At 40.1% G+C, this 25562-nt stretch overlaps 4 protein-coding genes across 5 annotated transcripts; 1 reads left to right on the forward strand and 3 right to left on the reverse strand.

Annotated features, from left to right (window-relative positions):
* Positions 1-9744: 9744 nt before the first annotated feature.
* RB195_011528 (uncharacterized protein) lies at positions 9745-16509 on the forward strand (the record flags this gene model as incomplete). 2 transcript variants are annotated; one of them, XM_064192981.1, is made up of 9 exons in its annotated part: positions 9745-9879; positions 9933-10028; positions 11369-11538; positions 12610-12671; positions 12722-12813; positions 14355-14465; positions 15218-15276; positions 15339-15418; positions 15980-16509. In XM_064192981.1, 9 exons carry the CDS (start codon positions 9745-9747, stop codon positions 16507-16509), a joined length of 1335 nt encoding a protein of 444 aa, XP_064050563.1. The 2 variants fall into 2 exon arrangements, with proteins under 2 accessions (XP_064050563.1, XP_064050564.1); XM_064192980.1 differs by lacking the exons at positions 9745-9879; positions 9933-10028; positions 11369-11538 and having other exon boundaries at positions 12611-12671.
* Positions 16510-23287: 6778 nt separating this feature from the next.
* RB195_011529 (uncharacterized protein) lies at positions 23288-23911 on the reverse strand (the record flags this gene model as incomplete). Its single annotated transcript, XM_064192982.1, has 2 exons — positions 23288-23791; positions 23852-23911. 2 exons carry the CDS (start codon positions 23909-23911, stop codon positions 23288-23290), a joined length of 564 nt encoding a protein of 187 aa, XP_064050566.1.
* Positions 23288-24094, reverse strand: RB195_011530 (uncharacterized protein; the record flags this gene model as incomplete). Its single annotated transcript, XM_064192983.1, has 2 exons — positions 23288-23844; positions 23968-24094. The coding sequence occupies 2 exons, from the start codon at positions 24092-24094 to the stop codon at positions 23288-23290; spliced, it is 684 nt and encodes a 227-aa protein (XP_064050565.1).
* Positions 24095-24113: 19 nt separating this feature from the next.
* RB195_011531 (uncharacterized protein) lies at positions 24114-24620 on the reverse strand (the record flags this gene model as incomplete). Its single annotated transcript, XM_064192984.1, has 1 exon — positions 24114-24620. One exon carries the CDS (start codon positions 24618-24620, stop codon positions 24114-24116), a length of 507 nt encoding a protein of 168 aa, XP_064050567.1.
* Positions 24621-25562: the final 942 nt, after the last annotated feature.

Consider the following 25562-nt stretch of genomic DNA (forward strand, 5'->3'; position numbering starts at 1 on the left):
AACCCGCAGCACCCCTGATTTGGAGAAAAAAGAACAGTACGGGATGCTTGAGTTCCTTCATTACACAAAAATTCTAAGAAAATATCCTGTCGATATGGGAAAACAACTCTTCCGGTCTGATGTACACGGTAGCCGAACCTAAAAACTGTTCTCATCACCGTAACAAACCGTAACAGAACGAAAAAAAACCGGCAATACGCTTCACAAAACAAGAAACATCTGGATAAAACTGTGACATCACAGCTAAGCAATTTGTTATTTACCGCACTTATCGACTGTGGACTAGATTTTTTTTCCTGTTGGGGAAAAAAACTGGTCCTCTTTTTTTTGTTCGACAACGAAACTGCATGCAACCACAAACAATCAGAAAAAAGTGAAGGTTGACGTACCGCATCTGCGCGAGGTAATTCGCTGTCACACAGCTATAGATGTACCTGTTCGGTTCTAGGAAGCGCACACCATCCTAGCCAATACAAAATACATTGACCACTTATAAACTAGTTATCGTCTAGAAGTGTCTTCCTCTAGGAAAAGCTAGCCAAGCCAACTGACCTCCTCCACTACATCTCTCTTTCGAATCCAGAACTGGATTTCTAAGGAAAATAGGGGAACAGCTGTCCGAGCTGAGAAATCTCTCTTCTATGTGGATTCTAACATTTTATCAAGTCAACATTACTATTTCGTTAAATCCACTTTCCTTCTAAAATACGAAACGAGAACTTTGTAAAAACGATGGTATGTCCACAGATGTCACTGTCGTTCACTTTTTCTTAAAACTTTTTCAAACGTTGATGATTTGGAAAAGAGAACCAAACAATTCTCGTCGAGCAATTTACGGCAGCAAAGCGGTATTTCCAGTGTATAACACTAAGATAAGGCAAAATATTCTTATTTCAACCCTATGGATGGGACCATAAATAAAATAGATTGCTTAAATTACCTACTTTCGAGAAGAAAATGGTTATGAAGAATGTTTGCTGGAAAGGAAACTGTTCTGGTGTGATTTCGTATAAATTATTTCACTGGATTTTTTCTAAGTTCTTTCGTTGGAAAATACAATTTTGAGAGAATGAGTGACTATAGTTTGTGTTGCAAAAGTAGTTATCAAATTTTTTTGGGCATTCCCATCCCTCATTGGGATAATCAAATTTACGAAAACACCTCCGTACCGAAATAGCAAAGAAAACCTGGTAGTTGACCATCTAAAAGGTCCTCATCAAGATCAGAACTCTTTTTTTATTTTTGAACGTTATGGGTTCTCTAAATAGTATTCGAAACAAACGAAAAAAAGAAAAAAATAAATTCTTTGCAAGTATGAGGGCACAAATACGATATAGCCACCGAAAATCCGGAAATTAAATGGTTTAGGAGTACCTTGCCAGATCAATTTACCCACCGCAGCAACTCTTTACGCGTGTGACCATGAAATGAAAGCGCACAAAGTGAATTTTACCATCAACTTGAGTGAAAAAAGTGGTCTCATCACAAACTTTCATCATTAATCTATTTGTGTGCGTGTTCATTCCTTTACCAGTACAGGAGTAAAGAACCTTTTTTTATAAACCCGATTACTTTGGTTCTTGTGTCGCTTTGGTTTTTCTGCTCCATTTGATTTCTGGATTCTTAGTAAGCGTTCCGCATTTTTGTTGTGGTACTTACAAATTGCATCCGGAATCCTAACTAAAACTAGAGAGAATCCAATATTCCTCGAACGTTGCCATAAAAACTGAACATGACAAGCCGCAGTTATATAAGATAAACTCAAGTAGATCTAAATGGAAACCGAATGGATTTGAACATGACTTGACTTAAATTTATATTACCTTATATTACTGATTAATAATTAATCTAATTTTTTTATGCATTTTTTGACTTATTTACTTTCAATTACTTATAATACAATACCTATAATATTTATAATATAAAAAGTACAAAGTCAATCCACTTGGGATGCGCCAATGAAATTACTTTCACTACTTTTACAGTACTTTTTACTGGAATTCGTAGTCGTTGAGGTTTTTGGAACGCGTGTTGGCCTATAAAATTATGAAGTCAGTGTTTTTATTCTCCCAGACAAGTCTGGTACCAATTTATCGACCACGGAGTGATGAAGGGCTTGGTTTGCACTAAGGAGGTTTCGAACCATCTACCGTGTGGCTACAACGGATCTCCAACTGACTGCACTACCAAAGATGATATATAAGGTATTTCTTTGGGAATCGAAATTATCTGTCATGGTCTATGATCAGTGTTATAGTAGGAATAGAAGCAATGTCAAAAAGGAGCTATGTCAACTATTTCATTTTTCTTGGTTAAGAGAAAAAAACGTTTGGGTCGAACACATCACCACACGCCTTTCCCGATTTGTAGCAGTACATGCAAAAAAAAACATTGGAAATTGTTTGGGAAAAGCTGATAAAACAGTAGTTTTTCTTACACCCACACATGAACTCGTATCCCTCTCTCTTTCTTACTTTCTCTCTCTTTGTTGATCTCGTGTGTCACTCGGATGTACCTAATCCCCTCCTTATTCCTGTCACCGCTGATTCTATCGATTAATGGAAAGGCTCGGTAGAGGACGAGATCTTCTATATTCGCATAATACAAACTTGCTGACGATTTCACTTACACTGATTGATGCTCAAATTTTAGCACGTGAAAGTCCTTTTTCTTATGGTTATCGCTGTGAGACTCATTTATCAATTATTTTATTATTAATAACAATTAATTATTTTGTTATGTTATTTATTTATCAATTATTGTTCACTTATCTGTTCCTGCACCTCTGCAGTTTGATTTTGGAAATCCAGAAATTTTCGATTCGCCTGGCAAACTTTGAATTCCTAAAGGGAATTTGTGCTTTTAGCGATTTCTCTAACGTTTTTCGTAGATGTCAGTGCAGCTGCGGAAATGAGGCGAAACATCGATAACAAATGATCGTCGCAGTTCGTGTCCGACCCGAATGCAGGAATCGTTGAGGCAAAAACAAAAACGGCTTCCTTTTGCCAGAGAGACAAGGGATCGAGGGATGTGGAGATGTTCAACACTAATCCGTTGCTACGACCATCTATTTCTCCTTGAGAAAAAAAAGCCACTGAATTCCACTCGATTGCATAAAACTCGACTCGTGTGCTGTTCTTTTTAAACAAAAGGCTAAAAATGTTATTGGATAATTAATTAAAGCTGACGTTTCGGAATCGCTGCCTTCATTAGATCCTAGAAAGCCTAAGATGTACATAATATATCTTATATTTTACCGTACAATAAATGGTTTAAAATCAGATAGCTCAAAAAGCAACATCAAAGAAGCAGAACACATTAACGCTCACCATGATAGTCGCATAGTGGCGATGTTAGCAGGTGATCGAGTTATCGCATTAGTAGTAACTAATGAGAATGCTCTCATGCATTCGACTACGCGTAGATCAAAACCCGCAGAGGCCTGGTAACGATGCCACCTCGATCCTCATAGTAATGTATCATTCTTTAAAATTTATGCAACAAAGATCTCCACTGAAATCATGGAAAAAAACTTTCCATTGCATTTGCAGGATAGAGAATTCCGTCATCGCTCTCCTGAAGAATATAAAGACCATAGAAGCATTTGAGCACTTAATGAACACACGAAATGGTTGTTCGCTTAGATTAGGAGCGGTGTGATCGCCTTTGGTTAACTTATATACCGTATGTGTCATTTCGATAACGTAGTGGTGAAAAGCCTTTCGTCTACGGTTGAGAAACTGAAAAAGAAAAAAAGAAACCAAATTTCACTGTAAAGCTCAGAAAAATCATTTGTCTTCACACAGATTGGCACTTGCAAGTCATTGTGTAGGTCCTCTTCATTCATAAATCGATTCTATCATAACTCGAAAGCGTTTTTACATTCCAAAACGACCGATCAACATCGAACGGCTTATCGTCACTTTTTTTTTAGGTTCTCAACTATTTCAGTAATCATGCACCCTCAATAGAACGCTCGATATCATGCGTTCGATGCCATGACATTTCCCAAGAAAGGTTATTATGTCATAAAAACATTGCACTCGTCGTCATTTTTGCATAAGCAATCGGGGAAGTGGGACGAGTCCCAACGTGATGGCGTTACGGCTCGTATATCTTGAGCATCTATGACAGTTCTTCGTCCTTTTGCCACAAAAACGGACTTTTTACCGGTGCGGCGAAAAATCCTCGTCTCCTCGTTAGGCTAATCTATCCTTTCGCCATTCTTATACGGATACCTAAAGTAGACAGTTTCAGTGAACATATTCTGTGCACATGATACTTGCCAAATATTAGCCTGTCAGCCCACGGATATGTCACGGATAACCAAACCTTTCACCTCTTCTGGTGAAAATTGGTGCCAGAGTTGTCGGTCACTACAGAAATACTCACCTGGCTCATCGGCACCACTCCGCAGGACAGTGCACATAGGCTGCACACGCGTTCATGAGCTTCAAACGATTCTGAATTGAAGTAGACTCTCATTGAGGACTGACCAACGCCGTATACGTCATCTCTTCACACTTTACGGCAAATAACTTCCAAGAATAATGGCCAAAACTTTTTCAACGGATCCTCCTGCAACTTCCAGAAGAGGTTTTAAAAATGTGTGGGAACAGAAGAAAATAAACTGTCATACAGTAAAAGGGAAAACAGTGAAACTGTCAAAGTGTTTTTAGTTGCTGGATCTTCTTCAGAACGAAATCTAATCATACGCTAGTGATTAGTTCACGCTATCAATTATCACTGACAGCGCGCATCGATGTGTCATTCGCCGACTGACCCACATACCATAACCGTACTTTCCGATCGACATCAACTTAAATGTCATGGGGATGAGTATTTCCCTTATCAAACCTAGTAGCCATAAATGTAGAAGGGACAAGTTATTAAATGCGAAAAAAATATTAAATTTTTTTCTAACAGCTATCGAACACACGTTTGTCGATTACAGAGACTTATATAAGACCACAACTCAATGTACGACCTGATTTACTCATTTTCTAACGTGATTTCCACCTTATTGGGCGTACGAACATATTTCTCCACCTATCATTACCACATCCAGGTAGATCTTAGTATTAGATGCAACTCATGTGGCTTCGTATGTATAGTACACCTCTCGCTGGATTCATCCTTAGCGGATCAGTCCATTTCGTCGTCTGTTTTAAGTATTATTGTAACGGTGAAAATCTCGAAAATCTCGAATAAATAAATATATATGTAGAGGCGAGTGTGGCGCAGTCGGTTAAAGGTCTTTTGTAGAAACACGGTCGATGGTTCAAGACCGCCCTAGCGCCAACCATCGTTTCAGCGTTTCATAAATTGGTACCAGACTTGTCTGGGAAGATAAAAACACTGACTTGATGATCGGCTGTTCCCACCATTGAAGAGGTCAATGCGCTTTCCAAAACGTCAACGATTGCGAATGGCAGTAAAACGCGTTGGCGCGTCCCAAGTGGATCAATATGACATAGGCTTTATCCTTACGTATAACATGTGTGAGGATGTAAGGTATGTAAGGTATTATATATGTTATATACAATATATTATATATAATATGTATATGTATTATATATAATATCTACTATATATATATATATATACCAGTCTGAACGTCCGGCTAAAGCCAGACATCAGACTTTCTGTGGTGTTCGCCTCGGTTCCCTTCACTGATCAATGAAAATTAATAGTAGTGTGTTGTTCTGTGAAGTTAAATTTGTGTTGATCTAACAACAGTTAATTCCTCTTTTTTATTATAAATAAAGGCGAAAGATTTCATAGTTTTCCTTCTCAACGCGTCAGTTCTACACTTAAAGAATATTCAAAATTCAGCTTCAAACACCCCTTCGATGTCAATATAATGTAGACACAATTTGAAAGTATCACTTGAACTATAAGATTTCAAATCATAGTTCAAGTAATACTGTAAATCTTAAACTGTAGAACTGATGCGTTGGGAAGGAAAGTATGAACAACTATTTTTCGCTAACAGTTATCACAGAATGATGCTTTAACATGAAATGACGTGGAGGACTTCATCGCACTGATAAAGATAACGTTCCATGTCAGATCATATAAACAGCTTGCTACTATTTAAGCAGCCGCTTGCATGCGCGTTTCCACCTTCTGAGGAAGTTATGTTACCCTGTTGATGGAAACATGCAAAGAAGTAGGTGGGCGGAGATGTCGTATAGTTGAAACGTAACACGACTAGTGGCCACAGATATGAAATGGTTGCAATGTCACATTTAACTTTTGCACCCTCCACACGAAGTTATTGCGTGATACTGATGCACCGAACAATTCCACACCATTGGACCCGTCGCATCCCTTTTTTGGAATTTCATTTCACACTGTACAAAGTGATCCATATACATGCTATACAAGTGATACACAGTGTGATGAGCAGCATGTCATGCCATATCAGTCGAAGCAGGTGCAGCGCGTTTTGCAAACTGTCCTCCGTCTTTTTCTTCATCTTTTGCTTATTCTTGCAGCCAATTTTTCCATGAATGAATATAGCACCGAAATACGAAAACTACATGAAGCACGGGCAGTTGCGTAAGTGGCTGCGCTCGAAGCGGCGCGATGGAGCGTAACGGTTGGGATCGTGTGAGGATCCTCGCTGCCGCCACCCATCTCTGCAGTTCGCCATGGGCCCACCTCGATTCTAACCGCTTTCTCCACCGCATTGTTTCAAACCCAGCCACTTACGCAACTGACCGTGTTTTATGTCTTTTTGACCCTACTATATACACATAGTTCGGTCAGAACGACCGTATTTGTGTGCAACAGATACCACAACACAGATCGTTTTGAACTGTGGTAAGCGTAGAATTTCTCCTTCCAAAATTAATCTCGACTATTTTGAATCCAACACTTACTCAGTACCGCAGCGGAAATGCTGCGGGAGCAAATAACATTGCATGTCAGGAATATCCAATAACCGGTGACCAGCGAAGCAGGTATAGATTTCTTCAAGACCTCCATTATTGTCATCATTCACTATCAGGCGATAAGGCGCTTGAGAGAATAAATCACTAATTGCTTTGGTTTTTACAGGCTTTGACGAAGGAGAAAACGTCGAAACGTTAGCTGTTAACAAATATCACTACCAATTTTGGCCACAACTCAAGGAAATCAATAAAAAATCGAGTGATGGTTACGACATCACTGGTTGATCTGTTTTCCGTTATCGTGCTAAGCAATCTACGTTGAACATAAGCTCATAGCTTTTCTCACAACGTCTCTTTGATTCATTGTTCGATTAGTGATCGCTCAAGAAACCGGGCAGCCAGATCACTCCAACACTTGGACGATAAGTGTGAGTAATGTCCAGAAACAGGCTACGCGAAAATCTTCGAACAACGAAAACATCTACTCTGCAATAAAGAATCCGGGGATAATAGAGTGTTCGATGTAAAATTCATCGTAGAATCCATGCTCTTCTAGCACCTGAATGAATTCACCTCCATGTTTCTATTGCATTTGGTCTTCACGTTAATAAAATTAAGCAACGGTAGATCAATCGAAAACTAACTTACGAATGTACCAATTTGAACGTTTCATTGGTGAAGATGGGATTTCTTGATTCAAAGAAATCGGTATCATTTCCTCACAGAGGAACAATCTCACACCCTCACATGAATTCCAAACTTCATAATCTTCCGAGCAATTAGGTACAAGACAGATTGTTGATGGAAATTATTTCATTGAATAGTAAAATGTTGTTAAAAAGTTGTGTTGTTTCGAAATTTTGCCGTATTTCGGCAGATACTTTCCGAACACTCTAATAGATGCTCCTTGACTCGAACAAACATTGGGTGTAACTATATAAGCTGATAATATATATCAGTACCAATCTTGGCCACAGCTTATGCAAATCGATAAAAAAAAAGCTACGTTAGCTGTTGATTAGTAAAAAAAGATTAGTACTAATCTCGGCAACTCAAGCAAACCAATCAAACTACACATTAAGTCATGCCAATATTCAGGGACAGTCGAACATGGACACCAAGAACGTTGTTTTTCCTAGATTGAACACCAGAACAGAGAATGACGTGAGAATTATTGAGTGATGGGTATCTTGAGGTGAGTAAACCGAGGTGTGACGTTTCGAAATGCCCTTCCCCCATATGTGAGCGTAAAGAAATCAACTGAGTGACGAAAAGTAAGATTCATTCTGCGAAGAAGCTTATTTTGCCAAATATTTTCATGACTAAGATGTAAACGAGAGGAACATTGCTCGAGCAATTTTCATCAAGGAACGGAAACGTTGATGATTTTTCCCGAACGCTTTGTCGCAGAACTTAAATAAAGTGCTAAAAGTCGTATTATTAATAAATGTATAGCAGAGATGGAGTGTCTCAAAGTACTCGTCAGCATCAAAAATCTTCTACTTGTAGCTTTTACGACTCTTATCTAATAATATTCTAATTTGAAAAAAAAGAGATGAAATAGAACACAAATAATATCGGAATCAATCTAATAACATTTTTGAAACAAGACATGTAACTGTTCAATTTTTTTCCTGCCGAAACCTTTCATTAGTCGAATTTCGAGTGGATCCCCCTTTTCTGTGTACCTCGCAAAAAATAACCAAATACTCGATTTTCGATTACTATTATTTTGATAACCATTGATGCTTTGCTGTGAGTAGAAAAAGAGAAGAAGTAAAAAAAAATGTCGAAATTTTGGTTGATTGAATTAATTTAATTAGCAGTTAAATATGACTGAAATAACTTGCTAATTGTTAAAAGGAAACTGCATTTGAAAATCATAACCATTATGTTTCAAAATTGTTAACGACTTTTTTGAAGCATATAGCATCCGGGTCATCATTTTGTTATTCTCGGTACATGAAACTCTCATCCGGCAAAACATGTTTTTCTTTTCAACACCATTTTCTACAATATTTGAACTTCCACGAGATAAACATTTGTTCCACAACCAACTGCGATTTAGTAAATTGTAGAAAGATGTCTCACTGCAGTACAACTATTTATTTACTTATTGTAAGTGGAAGTGTAAGTAGGCTATAGAAACTAGTTTCTTCCATTCACGTCAGCCAGCATGATGCTTCCTTAACGGATGCAGTAGGTACAGCACCGGCAGTCCGCAAGTGGGTATACTGGCTCACCCCGCTCAAGCTGTGAGGAGAAAAGCAAGCACTAATGTTATAGGCTTGACAAAGAAGTAGAGGGGAATACTAACAGTGCAGAGCAAAAATTCTAACATAAAACTAGAAGAAATACGCATTAGACTGATCCCTGCTAAAGACATCACCCACGAATCTGGGGTGGTACGGGTTTTAGGTGGGTTATACCTATACAGGGTCGCAGATTTTGGGTATTGAGGGTGGTTCCGTTCATTTCTTCCGGATTGCCGTTAAAAAAAAGCCCGAGAAATACGGCGTGTGCGCAAGGCTGGCACGCTCCAACAGAACTCGTTGTATATAATAGCGCCCTCGAACGCTCGAAGCCGCATCTTCTGGGCCGTTTTTACGGCGTTTAGGAAGGAGTGAGCGAGATTTCACCCGTTCCTGCAATGTACGATACTGTGTGGCCTCTAACCATCGGAAATCCAAATCATATCAGATTCGTGAGTGATTAAAAAAGGTAGAAAAGGATAGTAGAATTAACATATAGTTGAAGAGAAGAACCAATCAAGCAGATAGTTACATACGTATTTAAACAAAATGCAACATCGATGAGGTCGAAGCAAAGGCACAGAAACGCTAACATGAAGACGAAGTTGAAAGAAAGGCTAGAAAATCGAAAGCAGGGAGCAGCGGTCGAACTTAGGATGCTATACGAACTAGCATTGTTACCGAGCAGGATGAGGACCTGTCCATCGCGTGGAGCTGAAAAAGGAAGGGTGAGTTTAGGGAATTTCAAGACTAAAAGTTCAAATAAATCAACTTCTCTTAGCCTTCATTTAAAAATCCTGCTGCTTTCGACCATAGGTACGTGAAGGGGAAGGAGACGGACCCACTCGGTAGTAGGAACGAAGAATGTATACGAGAGGTGAGGGTACTTTCTGCTAAGGTCTCTGTTATATAGTCCAGTGCCCTCTATTTTGGTTCTTTGCTTTTTTTGTAGGTCTAAACACCTAGTAGTTACTTGGTAACATTCGTTTCGAAGTATTCGGAAAGAAGATATTAAATCTGAGACTATTCTTCTAGACAACATAAGTTTTGATGCTAATACTTTTAATCGATCGGCGTAATTGGGCATGTTTTGGCACATTCAATTCTAATGAAAACTGGTCTCGTGAAGGTTTTTTAGACTTTCTCAATCTCAGCTATGAATTTTTTGGCATAGGGACTCCAGATCTGGGAGCAGTACTCCAAATGAGGTAAAACAAACATTTTATACAACAACGTAAGAATTTTAGTATTACTGCAGCGAATATTGCGAAGAATTGTGGATAGAACCGTGAATGCTCTGTTTGAGATACTGTCAATGTATATGGAAAACTTCATCAAAGAACTGAACAAAACTCCTAGATCTTTAAGGGTCTTCCCCAGTTCCAACAGTTTTAATTTTATCTTATAATTTATTGAGTCGTCGTTGCCAAGATGCATAACGCAACATTTTCTAGGATTAATTGCGAGACCCCATTTGGATGCCCAGAGAACACAATTGTCCACGGTAGATTGTAAACGAGAGCTCATTCCGTCGCGGTTTTCAAAGCTGTAGATGCAATAAATTTCAAAATAATCAGCACACAATTGTAGTGTAGTATTAGGTGGAGCTCTAAGACAACTTGGCAAGTATATAAAAGGAATACTAAAGGGAAAAGTACTCCACCTTGTGGTACACCGCTTTTACAATAGAATTTTTCAGAATAAGCAAGTCGTACTTTAACAGTCATGTACGTATTAGTTAGGTAAGGTCTGGTCCATGCTAATGTATTGCCACAGATCCCAGTCGTTTCTAATTTCATCAACAGTAAGTTGTGACAAAGTTTATCAAAAGCCCTCGACAAATCGATATAGATCACAAAAATTCCTTTTCATAAAGCTGGAGGGAATCAATTAAGTTAGAAGTTGTTGAGGCACCGGGGAGAAAACCATGTTGTTTCCTAGAAATAGCATTACTTTTTAGAAGCCAGGACAAGAGTTTTTCCATCAACATCTTTTCCATAACTTTAACCGGAGTACAAGAGATGTTGACTGGGCGAAAATCAGATAGTAGACCTGAGATGGATGCGTTGGGAATAGAGCTTTCTTCTAGAGTCCGGAAACGCCAGGTAGCATGAGAACACTGAAGAGGTGAGCCAAAGGCTAAGGTAAAGTTTCTGCGTATTTTTTGTAGGCTATTTGTGGATTACCATCGTTGGGTAAGACAGTCGATGCTTTCAGGCGCTCAAGTATGCCAAGAATATCAGTAGGATGAAAATAAATGTTACAAGGAAAGCGGGGCTCAAAAGGATCGTCCAAATCATTAACGCTGAGACTAGAGACACATTCGTAGGAAAAGACAATTGCGAAGTACTCGCCAAGGACATTAGCCTTGTCAGAATCATGAAGAAGTTTGTTGCCAGATTGATGAATGATAAAGGAACATTGATTTTTTGATTTCCACCTTTTCAACGTATTTGATCTTCCACTTCACCAGTGCACCTGTGCACCTCAACAAGAAGGTCAAATGTCTTCGATTCTCTCAATTCGTAAGTCGTGTTTTCGAAGCAATGGGTAGCTTTCTTCTTCTTTCCATGATAAGTCGGTAACTTACTGGGTTTTGTGCCCGAATGCGGCTACAAAAACAGCGATGAGAGCTCACCGACGAAAATGTACATAGCCGCACCATTCAAACTCCTGTCAGTGTCCTCAATAACTTCTAGATTCAAGGAATCATTTAACACGTTGATCGGCTATTTCACTCAAGAAATTTATGTATTCTACAGCTTAACAGGTTATTAAGGCATACAGTAAAAACGAGGATAAAATCGGAGGATACGAATCAATATAATATCAATCAATCGTAGGAAAGACGCAGCTCTAACAGAGTCCAATCAGTTTTATTATTCTGAGAATCCATGATGATGGAGGAGTTTATTGTGAGGACATGGTTTTTGTAGGCTATACGGGAAAAGGAGGAATGCATCTGAAGTTCCAGTAATGGAAAACTTCTGTATTCACGAAGGGAAAACTAAAACAGATAAATTTTTTCGTCAAAGAAATTTTTTTGGGATAATTTTAATTTTCTTTGTACTTTCTATCGTTTTGTTATAAATGGAAGGATTATAAGCTGTGAAAGCTAGAAATAGAAGATTACTGACGCTTACAAGATTTTCGTGGACCCTGGCTCATTTTTACATCTGTCCTATACATCTGTTGTTTTTAGTAATAATGTGATGTCTTTTCATTCCATTTGAACTCTATGATAAAGCATTTGCACCGAATCATCAGCATTTGCGTTCCTTTATGAAAATTTCTTGAAAAATGTTTCCCTCGTTGTACTCTTAGTCATTCAAAATTTTGGCGAAATGAGCCTTTTCGCGCAGTGAATCCTACTGTTCATCACTTGATTGATTCCTACACGCTCAAATAAAAGGAGCACCACTTTCAAATGTTTTCAAACTTCCCCTTCTTTCGTTCAGCATGGCCATTGCTGTAACGGCAATACTTCTCACGTCATTCCTTGCTCCAGCGATCAGTCAAGGTAAAACAACGTCCATTGTGCTCCCGGCCAAGTAATCACACCTGTTATAGGCAGTGTTTACGAATTGATGAAAGATGCGACCGGATTCTCAGACAACGACATCTACTTACTCGCAAAAGTTATCAGGATGTACGGTCATAGGGTAAAATATGTTTATTTAGTGTTCTATCTTTGCAAAATTTTTTGCACCGTGCTTCATCACGCTGGTTTTTAGGATGAAATGTAGGTATATATATATATATATATATATATATATATATATATATATATCATATTTTTCCACTTCTTTTCTTTATTCCACTCTCAGGTAAGATAATGTTACCTAATTCATAATTATAATAAAAACGTGATCATAGTTTCTTACGAGCTATAGGTATACTACTGAGAGCTGAGTACCACTGAGCGATGAATTTCGATTTTGCTCGATTTCCATACAAACCACAAAAAGGAATTCTCCTTGTAATTAAAAAGTTCTAGGAAGCAAAATTAGGAAGATCTTCTTCATTTTTCAAGACTTCTCCTTAACATTCCTAATACGTTATCCGACCACTTACACCCATGACACGGTACTCGTCAAAAACTGCAAGATGAAACATAGTTCGGCTGCAAGATGTTTACATGTTTAAACGTTCGTCAAAATCCTTCAGACTCATCCGTTTTGCGAGAAATATTGATCTTTTCACTCAACACAGGCGTGTAGCACAGTAAATCTGTTCAACTGTCTGAGAATAAGGGGCGCGTGGTCCTTGAATGTCCATGGGATTTCGCTTCGTACGGCCAATTTTGCGCTTTCTGTAATAGTAAATGATAACACTATATGTGAAAAACGGAACAAAACTACGATTATTTTGCTACCTTCACCTCTATTATAATTTTGTTTCGAGGTGCAGCAGAAATAGCTAGAAAATCTGCTATTCAAGAAGAAGATATCACTATTCTTGCAATAATCGTTATGACCATTGACATTACTACAGGTATTCAAATAGCAGCACAAGATCTGCTCAGAGCTAATTTTTTTTGCACTCATGTAATATTCATATTATGAGAAATAGGCGAAATCAAGGAGAAAATGCTAAATTGTTTGGAGTGTCAATAAATATAAGATATGATAATATAACATATGATGCATCAGTAATTCGACTTCTATTCGGAATGTGGTTCATGAACGCGTGTGCGGCAGTAAATTGTGGAGCCCTTCTGTTTATCACCAGTTTATCGTCCTCTTACCATTTCATCGATGAAACGATCATCAGGCGGCTTCGAACCATCGACCGTAAAGCCTTAATCAAAACTCTTATCCAACGGCGCAACATAAACTATAAAAAAACATTAGCATTGTCACTGTTCGATAGCAGTACAACTGTTTTTATTTATATTATACGTAAATACTGCTATCTTAGACATGCCCTGTTTTCTTTTTGTCATATCTTGCTAATTTGGTCTTCCTTCGTCTGCGGAATTAAGCTTACAGTTTTTTGCACAGAGCGCTCAATTCTTTCGGATGGCGGAAGTACAACATACCTACAACGCTTCCGTGAGGTAGGGAGGACAGGGGCTTAGCTTGATAATTGACTTAAGAAAAGAATAAATACTTCTTAAAATAAAGGAAAATAGATTTTCATCCTAGACTTTTTCTTTTGTTAAATCATATTTACAGCAAGAATGATACAAGTGACCTTTTAGAACGTGGACATCCTGAAACACGTGAATCTACGCCTCTATGAGAAGATTCGAGATTTCAACCACCGCAAATACGACATTCTAAGCTCTAAAAGCCAAGACTTCATTAATAAGGTGGTGACGACGACTTATATGAAAAATGACACTTTTCGTAAACACATTCGACAATTTTTGTCATGCTTTGTTTTTTCATATTCATATATAGTGAATTTTTCATATTCAAAATTATTCATAATGCTCAGCACAAAAACAGCGGAGAAGGCGATAACAACCGAACTTGACACCGGCAGAAATTATTCTATAAAATTACTACAGTTTCCTTTGGGAGAAGAGAAGAGTGAGATTGAATTAAATTGAAATACGGGTAAAGTTTGTCAGCACGAAGTCAATTAATTTGATTGTTAGAAACAAATGCTGTAAAATCACAACAAGAATATTTAGCTCGGACCTGTTTTGAAATTCTCGGTCAGTTAGAAATGGTTTGAACTTTGTTTGCAACGAATTATTGAAATATCGTTTCGAGAGGTCGAATAACTATTTGGAGGGACTGAAGAACTACATAATCGCAGCAACTGGTCAAAACGAAAGATCCACTCCCAGAAAAAAACTGCTCTAAAGTTTGCCAAGTTTTTTCAACTTCACTGGTTAATAGAAAAAATCGGAAGAATTCACAAATGTTTCGTGTTGAGTTTCATCTCTGGAACATTTTTTTTGTTGAGAAGCTTTCAAAAAGGGCTCGACTAATTCATTAATCGAAAAGTTACGCTTAAAATTTTTGCCACAAATATTATACTATGAGATAGACTAGAAGGTGAACTAAAAGGTATGTGTCTTGTGTACTTCTTTGTTCATCTATTTTTTTGCAGATGTTTGAAGGAGCAGTCGGCGAATATGACAGGAGGCCTAGCTATTATACGTGGCCAAGGTAACCGTAAGATAATTGATTCAGTTTTCGTTCGCATATGGGTTTTGAGTCAGTTATTCCAGACTTCAAACCGATTTCCGCGCTCTTGACTCAAGGTACTGCATTGAGCTGATAACAACATTCCCTGCACTTTCCAGGCTTGGTATGATTCTGTTTTGTTTCTCATTTGATTCTTGAGGATCCAACACAAGTTCTAAGTGCTGGAAGTTTTCATATCTTTGACATTAAATTTGTTACGATTTCATCTTCTGTCTTGAAAAACGAAAAAAAAACGTTTTTGAAAGGACAGTTGCATTAGGGCGAGTCTTCTCTGAGGGTCTCTCAGGAAAATTACGGTACATACGGTATATCAAAAACACGAAAAGTGTGCTGTTTGAAACGGAATCGGAAATTTTGGTACATGAGGTTTGCAGATTTAACCCAAAGGAATTTTGTAGGATTTGCCCCCCCCCCCACTAGGCTCGCATGTTTTACCAATCTGCCATCCATTGGAAAAGGAACTTGTACTCATCCAGTTGTGATGAAACTGTGCGTTGTCTATAAATGCACAAATCGATGAGTACACGTTTAGATGTTGAAATGGTGAGATAATAACAATACTCATGTGAGATGGTTTACTCTACACACCATTTGGCAACACTAACTTTAAAGAAAAAAGTTGCTGGTGAATTATTATGGTGAATCATATATCAAATATTTTCAGGTAGCTGTGAAAAGGGCTCTACGGTAGCCCCACTTCCTTCTACCACATCAGCTCCAGCCGTCATCATGACTGCTCCTAGCACTTGCGCCATCGATAAAGAGAAAATTTCAGATGTTAAAGTACATCTGAATAGGGCACAAAACACTTTGAAACGAAATGGAGTGAATACCGCGTGGAATAAAACAGGCGAAGACGATGATATTGTCCAAGCATTAGACTCTCTTAACTTGTCACTCTCTGAAAAATATGATATAAGAGAAGTTTTAGACGGCATACGGAACGCGCTTCGTTCTCCTAAGGGAAACAAAGCAGACGACAGCAGTGTGCCCACTAGAAAAGTTACAATGGCCCTTATGAAAGCTTCGCAGAGTTTCGTAGGCGCGCTAGCGAAATGCTACCCTGACCTCTTTAAATTTAAAGAGCAAATCGAAAAATTTGCCGAAGATGTGAGAAAGAAAGCGCTAACCTACAAAGCTGGTAGAGAGGATGTCGCTTGTGTTTTAAGTTCTGTATATCATGCGTTTGCTTGACATGTTCTTCTTAGCGAATAAATAATGTTGCATTTTGTTTGTGCATTCTGATTTACGCATGAATGTCTGTGCAAATCATAGCACCAAAATCTAAGATAAATCATTTCTTTAAGTGGGTGCGGAGTCTTATAAATATCGCAGTGTAGATAATTTGAGCCTTACTTATATTGAAAAGATGTTCACGTATCAGTATTCATTTTTCTCCCTTTGTTTTTGTTGCGATTGCAACCTTAGGTGGTAGAGCTGAGACGTACGCAATAGCTCCAACTAATTTCCTCCAAACTGAGTGATATGAAATTCTGACGATTCGTGGATGTCGATACGGATATTTTTTGAACAAAAGAGATTCATATGCGTGGTGTCCGCGAAATACATAAAAGAATGATATTCCTCGTAAATTGAATAGCAAAAGTAACCTACATTTCAGGATATGCATTATTCAATTCATATGTGGGGGCATCAAAACTATTTGAGCACGAGTAGGAAACAACGTCGTGCTGGATATTATGCGTCATATACAATAGGACTGTTAAAGGCATCATTCCACGAATCTGGAGTGGTGCGGATTTCCAGTGAAGTATTCGTATACGGGATCGCAGATTATTGAGAGAAGGGTGATTCCGTCCATTTCTTCCTAATTGCTGTAAAAAACGGCCCGGAAGATACGATTTCGAACGTTCCGGCGCACTATTTTCCACAAGGAGTTCGTTTGGAGCTCGCCAGTCTCGTGCACGTGCGCATCTTCTGAGTCGTTTTTTTACGGCAATTAGGAAGAAATGGACGGAATTACACCCCTGTCCATAGTCTACTATCCCGTGTACAAATACTCCACCTGGAATCCGTACCACCTCAGATTCGCAGCGCTGCCTTTCAAGCGGTATGTGTTATGTGTTGAGTTTCACCACCATGTGCCCCACTGCATGTTTATTCCCCTTCAGGTTTGCTCCATCAGATTGCTTGCCGCTTTTTGTCCACTACGTCCGTGGTCTAGGCCACCTTCCTTCTTCGATAGGCTATGTGAAGTAAAGTGTTCAGAAAATTCTAGAAACTAATTCAAAAAGTTAAAGGCGCCGTATCACGGAAGTGATAATGTTGGGATATGGGATCGCTCTCAATCCTTCCTAATTTTCGAGAAAAAGACGTGCGCTGCCGGTAAGAGGTTCCGCTATAGCTGCAGATTCATCGGATGTTTAAATCCGCCCTGGTGCCAACCAACCACTTCCTCACTCCGACTTCGAAAAATTAGTATCAGACTTGTTTGAGAGGATAGAAACCCTAACTTGATTCATAGGCTGTCCCTCGCAGGTCATTGTAAGGCTGCACTCGCGTTCATAAACCTCAAGCGACGTCTGAGTTAAGGTCGAACACATTGACGCATTCCCACAGAGATTAATTAACGCCGTGAACGTTATACTTTATAGAAACATCGCACTCCTCACTCTAAGATTGAGTAGTCGTAATAAGTTGCAGATGTTTTTGCGAAACTTGTGTTTTGGTGCTCTTAGTACAACTCTTCAAAATTCAAGAAAAAAAATTATTGTATTTTGTTGAACGTAGAAAAAGGATAGCTCTCAAGTACCATCAATTTGACCTTTGTCGCACAAAATCCTCGAATTAGTGGCTGTTACATTGTTACTATCTGTTCAGCACAAATAGAACCTTCCAATTATTATAAAAAAAATGCTAATTGGTGATGAGCAGCATTTCACAGTAGTTTCATATCAGTCGAAGCAATTGAAACGCGCCTTACACACGGCCTCTATCTCTTTCTCCAACTTCTGCTTAATCTTACGCGCAACTTTTCTATTGATAAAAAAGAAAGATACCGAGATACGACTGCATGGTTCAGTAATACACAGAATGCACTTCTTTTCAAAATTGGTCACTTTTTATCATCTTTTTATCATTGTCTCATACAAACATACACAAAACGGCTATTTAAGTTTTGTGTAGATTAATCTACCCACCTAAAACCGAAATGTAAGTGCTATGTTGTAGTCAGGAAAAGGTGTAGAAATGGTGGTGAGTTGCTTTATTCAACAGAGTAGTCAGCAAATACTCAGTTCCGAAGTCTAAACGGAAAAACCTGTACCAGTGGGACAGTCTAGTTACTTACAGACGTTCAGCATTTCTAAGAGACTTAAAACTGATGAAAGCAGGTGCGCCCAAAACCTTAATTTGTTTAAAAATAACATCTTTTTAGTGACGTTTCTGTTATGATGGAACAAAAATATAACGAACACCAAATTTCAACAAATCGTGTTGAACGCCATTAATTCAAATAGAGATTCAAAGAAAAGAACCACAAAAGAAGGAGCACCGCAGGTAGTTCTGGATAGATTGTAATTCTTTGCCGTTCAGTTTCTGTTTCCTAGTCATCTCCCAAACAGACAGGCAAGTGGGCTGAAATCAAAGCCATCCGAACTCGGTGCCACCAAAGTTTGCGAGATTTTTTAGCGAGACAATTTGACAAACCACCCCAAACCTCAACTCTGCTCGCCAGTGGAATTGATCGCCGTGGTATCGTGGTTCATTCTGGAAGATGGCATCTCTTGGACAAGATTGGATTCAGTATCATCTCCTCTCAGTGATTTTCACCAATTCATGATCATCTAGGCAACTAGGAACGAGGCTGTCTGATGAAATGCAATTTTTGTGGCGTTTTTTAGCAATAGCTAACAGGTGATCACACAGTTCTATAAACACCTAAAAAGCAGATGAGCACTACACTATTGGAAAAATACTACGGGAAAATTAAATGAAAAGAATGTTTTGTTCGCTGGAACTGCGAAACATCCTTTTCAAGAAACTAGTCCAAACGTTTCAGCCACCCCATACACGGTCGGACCAAAACTACCTGACGCTTAGCACATTTGTGCAAGCGGCTGCACTCGAAGCGATTCATTGAGGCGCACCTGCGCAAGCAGCAGTCTGCGTGGCGGTCCCAAACCGATCCCAGCCGTTACGCTCCACCGCGCCGCTTCGAGTTCCGCCAGCTAGACGTCTCCAGCAAACTTAGGGTCTGTCCTGACATTTGTATCAGGACCCGAATTCTGCGTTGTTATGCTATAATTTTGGCGCTGTATCATATATCCATTATACAAACATTCGGCATTGTAAAGAGTTATATTTCGACGGTCATCTTATCAAGATGACCGCCCAGAAGTTTGTTTATTCTACGATTGCTCATTATGGCTAATTTGTTAACGACCGCCCACAACGGGCTCATTCCTGTGTTTCATGGCTCCCAGTGAGCACATCGCTTTCGCCTATCAATAACTTCTTGCCTATCAATATCGTCTTTGCCTGTCAATATCGTCGTCGCCTATCAATATGTTTTGCCTGTCAATATCGTGTCGCCTATCAATATCGTCTCTCCTTCAATATTTCTTCGCCTATCAATAACGTCATCGCCTATCAATAAATTAGTATACTACTACCACTGAACCACCTGTACTCTGAGGCAACGACCTTATCGCTTTACTAATAGGGCATAAAGAAGGATCCGTATAAATCCTTCGCGCCAACACAGGGTCTTTTTCAATGATTATGCACTCCATTTGGTGGTGTTGATTGTTAAATATACTATAAATATATCACAAAGAGCACCTAGTGCGGTTTACCTAACAGTTTGGAACTGTAGAGAACTTGAGGACTTTCAGGTTTGACTTAAATTTTTTCCTCGTACTGTTGTTCTAACTCCTTTGCACTCTTGCTCTATTTACTGGACACAGACTGAGTTTAATGGGAAAACAGTTGCGAATATATCATACTCACTGACTCTCTCGTCAATGCAAACTTTGTCTGCAACCCATTCTGCACGGGAAACCACTGACACTACTGGACTTGAACCTGACTTTGAACTTGCCTTTCGTATTCATTACGGAGTTTATTTCGTCTTTTCATCATCCGTCAACACTGTGCTGCTGTGCATGATTTTCAAGAGAAATCCTTCCTCGTTTCGTAGTTACAGAATTCTTCTGGCTAACATGGTTACAAGTCATTTGCTAGTTTCAACTCCTTCATACAACAAAGGTAACACCCCACTCTTTCTCAGTTCTTTCTTCTTCATTTCCGATATTAATTTGGAAAGCTTGTTCAAGACCTTTCAGAATTTTACCCTTGAGGAAGTTTGTGGCCATGTTTCCATTTGGACCATGCTACGTTTTAGAAATTCGGGCTTGTTTATATTCATATACTATCTACAATTTTTTCAAGTGAATATCGTATTCGCTGTAGCAATTCCAATGCATTAAAGCTATACCTATATATCACAATATAATAACTCGGACAACTTTTGTCTGAGATATCCTTCTCTCCTACATTGTGCCTATTTCTATGGGATGTTTACTAGTACTGTCTATTTAGTTCACACCACAGACATCTTTTCTTCTTCTTTTTCTTTCAGCCATACTCGATAACTAGATTTTCGTAAATGTAATTGCTGCACTCAAATATGTTTGGTGAGAGCAACACGTTCGCAGTGATCAACGCATAGGCTCAGTCTGACACTCGTCCCCTTTGCCCTCTGTCTTGCTCCTCAGACAAAACAGAATAGATTTAGTAGAAGAAGACAAGAGTCTCGAATCAAACGCACTCGTACATGGTTATCTCAACACGGCCACCACAGGATGCAGCACAGTTGTGTTGGAGCACAAAACTATGTGGGATGCCCATTTTCGCTCAGTTTTCCCTTTTCGTCGTCCTTTTGTTGTCTTCTCTAAACTTCTTCGGGATGGCAGCTTGCAGCGTGTCGCTCCGCAATCACGCCTAGGGCGGTTCCATCGACCAATCACCAGAGACGCTGCCGAGCCTCTTGTGGTGAAGCGCAGACAAGGTTTTTTTTTTCAAATGACAAGTTTACTCATTTCTACTTTCTACTGCAATTTCAGTCTTTAGTATAAGATGGATACATGCTTCCAAACCTTAGCAGCCAGACCTGGCCGTGCATGTGTGCGCCTAAGACTGGCTGCAACTAACGAGATCATCGGGTATCGTTAACCCTGAATTTTCGCTGCGATATTCGTATTTTAAAAGTTCCAAAAAAAAAGGTTCAAAAATGAATAGAAAGGAAGAGTGCTTAGCCGTGACCAACGAGCTGGTTCTGTATCAAGACGTTTGCGGGTTTTGATCTGCGAGGTCATATGCGGGTCGCATCCTAATTAGTGTTAGCGGAGCGATTGCACCACGCGGATATCTGCTAACATCGCGTCAACGCGACTACTGAGGTAGGGCACAACGATTTGGGCTCTTTTGGTTTCGTTTCCGGGTGTTATATATTAGGGGATGATGACTTATTCTGGGTGAGGCATTTGAGAGGATATATTGCAAATGTTTCCAGGCTCTGACGAAGGCGACAACTCCGAGACGGCAGGACTCGTGCGGAGATCGATCACATACTCACCAACAGGAAGTTGTGTCTACTTGACGTCTCGGAAGTACCATCCTTTTGTAGTGATCCTGATCACCGTCTCTTTGCCATACGATTTAGAGGAACATCTGCTATCGGCTACGGAGGTGGAAGAAGTCGTACATGACGGCTACGTACTCGAGGACTCCTAGTCCCAATTTGATTTCCACATCGAGGGGGACTCAAATATGCGCTACGACCTTCTGCTCGGAGAACTGCGAGCCTGTGCTGAGCGTGCCTCGAAGCCGCCCACGACAATCTTGGATCGAATATCGAAAACCACGAAGAAATTGTTGAAAAAAGGACTTTGGGTCTTTATCCGAATGCATCGCACAATGAGCGGTTAGTGGCAGACACTACCTGTACAAAAGTTTTGCAAAGATCTATCGTAATAAAAGCGCGAGAAAATTCTGGAAGTAGGAAAAAGGACAAGTCTAAAGAGCTAGGGCAGGGACCTGTGCGAATATAATATTTCGCTAACAGCTTTATTCAGCGAGAACGGGAATCGCACTTTTTCTGATTACGAGATAGAAATTATTATGGAAGGGTTTCTCCTGACGCAATTACCCGCATATTCTCCGAGGTGTCCCGTCTTTGAACAGGCTGTGCTCAACCTTCTCGACCTTCTGCGAGAGATTTCACGGAATCAGTTCATTCGTTGCTATTCCATATCCTGCAAAGCCTTACGTCTCGCCTGAACTGCCTATTGACGCCGAGTGTCCTCGGGTCCTCTTTCACCATCTCAGTCTAAAACTTCCGCTTTCGGCCAGGTAGCCTCTTCCCGCTTGAACCCGACAAATTCCTCAAACTCGTTGAACAAGGCGATCTGCTTATCTTCTTAATATATGACCAAAGAAGCTAAGACGATTTTCTGTAGCCACTTTCAATGGCGGTGCAAAATGTTGATATCTTCGACGTGTCAAACAAAACTCTTTATTGTGCCATACTTTAGGCCAAAAGTAGACCAGCAGCCGTTTAACCGGCTTCTTTTCCATGCAATCAAGCCCCTCCTTCACCGTAGACGATGCTGCCCAAGTCTCCGATCTGTATATCAGGAAGACGCAAACTGCAGATAGGTAGACTCGCAGCTTGACTTCGTTGGTGATGGGGGCCGACCACGAGCATTTCGTTAAGGAGTTAAATGCAGAAATGGCCTTAGCGCATCTTTGCTGAATATTTTTCTCGTAGCTGCCGTTGTTCTTTAGCATACAGCCCAGGTAACAGAACTCGAATAGGTAACTAGTTGTATCTGTTGTCCGTCCACCCTGATTCTCGTTCGAGGTCTCGAAGAGATCCTTATAACTTCTTGTGGAGGGGTTGAACCAATGATCTTTGTCATTTCACGAATTACAGATGGAGGAAGATATTTCAGCATTTCAGCGCTTCTCCACCAGATGTTTCATTTCTCATCTTTTGGTTACAGACCAGAACCTCCAACTCGGTCGGTGGTTTGTCGTTAGCCGCATACGCCGGCCTAAGAACGAGCTCGAGTTCAGTAGCTGACGGTGCTTGCCTATTCAGCAAGGTCTTGAAGTGATCCCTCCACATTGGAGGGGTTGCTTCACCGACAGCCTTTGCACTGGCAGTGTTGAGGACCAGAGAACATGTTTTCACCTTGCCGCCATACTGCTTCAATAAAGCATAGGGTTTTCGCGAGTTCTTGTCCTCCCACACCTTTTCGAACTCCTTCGCTTTCGACGTCCACTCGTTATCGCGGTCTTGTTGCAGTTTACGACACAGCTTCCTTTCCTGGTTGACGTCACCAGCGCTACGCGCGACACGCACAGAATTGTACGTGGATTTTGTTTCCGCAGATGCAAAGGCAAACTTTTTCCGAGGTAATAAAGCCGAGAGCGTTTCCCTTGCAGCGTCCTGGATGCACTTTGTGAAGGAATCAGCATCGCTAAGCTTCTTCCTGGTTCGTACTCAAACATGAATAGACACACGTTGGCGAAAATTCGTTCTGCATTCTTCGTCTTTCAGACCTCCCATGTCGACTTTCGGCTGAGGAGGTACTTTTCGGTTTCACTTGCGGAACCGTATCCTACCGCTGAGAAGAACTGGACGGTGGTCAGAATTGAAAGCAACGTCCCAAACAGCTCTGTGTTCTCGGATATCCGACTGAGGAATGTTCCTGGTCAGGACGTAGTCAAGCTGAAGTTTGAGAGTCCTCATCCTCCGCTTGCGCTGGTCTTCAGGCGTTAAGGGTTGACCCCTGCCACGTGAGCTGATGGCGTCGATGATTCCTCTTAAACGTGGTAGCGATGATGAGACCCGTCTGTTCGCACATGTCAACCACACGGTCACCGTTGTCCGACGTGCGCTCCGCTGTATAATGCCATTTTGCTGGCACATCGGGTTGTTGTTCGAGTCCCATCTTCGCACTTGCGTCGATTCCGACAATGATCACCTGCTGGCTGGGTATTTTAGACATCAACGCATTGATTTCATCGTAGTAGGTGTCTTTACTGTTGTCCTCATCGGTTTCCGCAGGTGCGTGGGCACTTTTGATCCAGAGTTTACGTCCTCTGCGATTGCGCGGTCGTACAAAGGCGTATCTAGACGACGTTGAGCCAAATTCCTCCACTAGCTGGTTGTAATTTTTCCTCGCAGCTATCGCGCAGCTACCTACTTTCTTCTCATCAGCATCGCCGCAGTATATGGTGTAATTTTCGATGCTGATGGCGTACCGATCTCTCATACGTGTTTCCTGCAGTCCACCAAACGGCACAGAGAGGTATCGCAGAAGCCTAGACAGAGCGGTTTGTTAAAGTTCACTCGACATTGTTCGGCAGTTCAGCGTGACGAAACGAATGGTTGTTGCCAAAGATTCCATGCTGTCTTCAAGCAGTTGACCTTTCAGGTTGTGGGCTTTGGCGATGTGCTGGATAGCATCTTTTTGCAATGTATGGGAATTTTCCGCCATATAACAGTATAACTTATATAGCTTGTACGTTCCCAATGCGTACACTCGAACGCCTAATTGCGTTTAGTTGGAGCAGGGTCACCACGAGCAGATAGCAATCAGACTTGTATACGCGGCCCCACTTGCTTAAAAATAATAACACAGCGGAGACGCAGCTTTCACCCTCCCTTGCCGGATGATGGAGTTGAATGTGAGTAACCGTTTCTTGTAATGTACTCAATAAGGTGGAACGCTAAGGTCATCTAATGAAAAGCCTCAGTATTCACGAAGAGAAGAACTCAAACAGAAATAATCATTGGTACAAGGAAATTTTTCTGCGTTGATATAAATATTATTTGTATTCTTTATCAGCTTGTTATAAATGAGTACTTAATAATACTAATAATAATAATACTTAATGAGTAGTGAAAGCTTCTTTGTATAGGAGATTATTGATAATGATTATAAGATTTTCGGGACTCTGGCTCACTTTTCCCTCAACATCAAACAGCCCAAGTGTTCAGTTATAATGACTACAGTAATAATTTCTGATATTTCACTTTTATTCCGTAATTGAGCATTCCCACTGAATCAACAGCATTTGCGTTCTTTTGTGGAAATTCACCAAGTGTCTCTCTCTTTTAAGTCTTTGTTATTCAAATATTCGGCGAAATAAGCTTTTTCCCAGAGCGAATCCTAATGCTGAATTCATCACTTGACTGAATCTCACACGTTTAA

Source organism: Necator americanus, chromosome III (assembly GCF_031761385.1).
Source record: "Necator americanus strain Aroian chromosome III, whole genome shotgun sequence".
Lineage (NCBI taxonomy): Eukaryota > Metazoa > Nematoda > Chromadorea > Rhabditida > Ancylostomatidae > Necator > Necator americanus.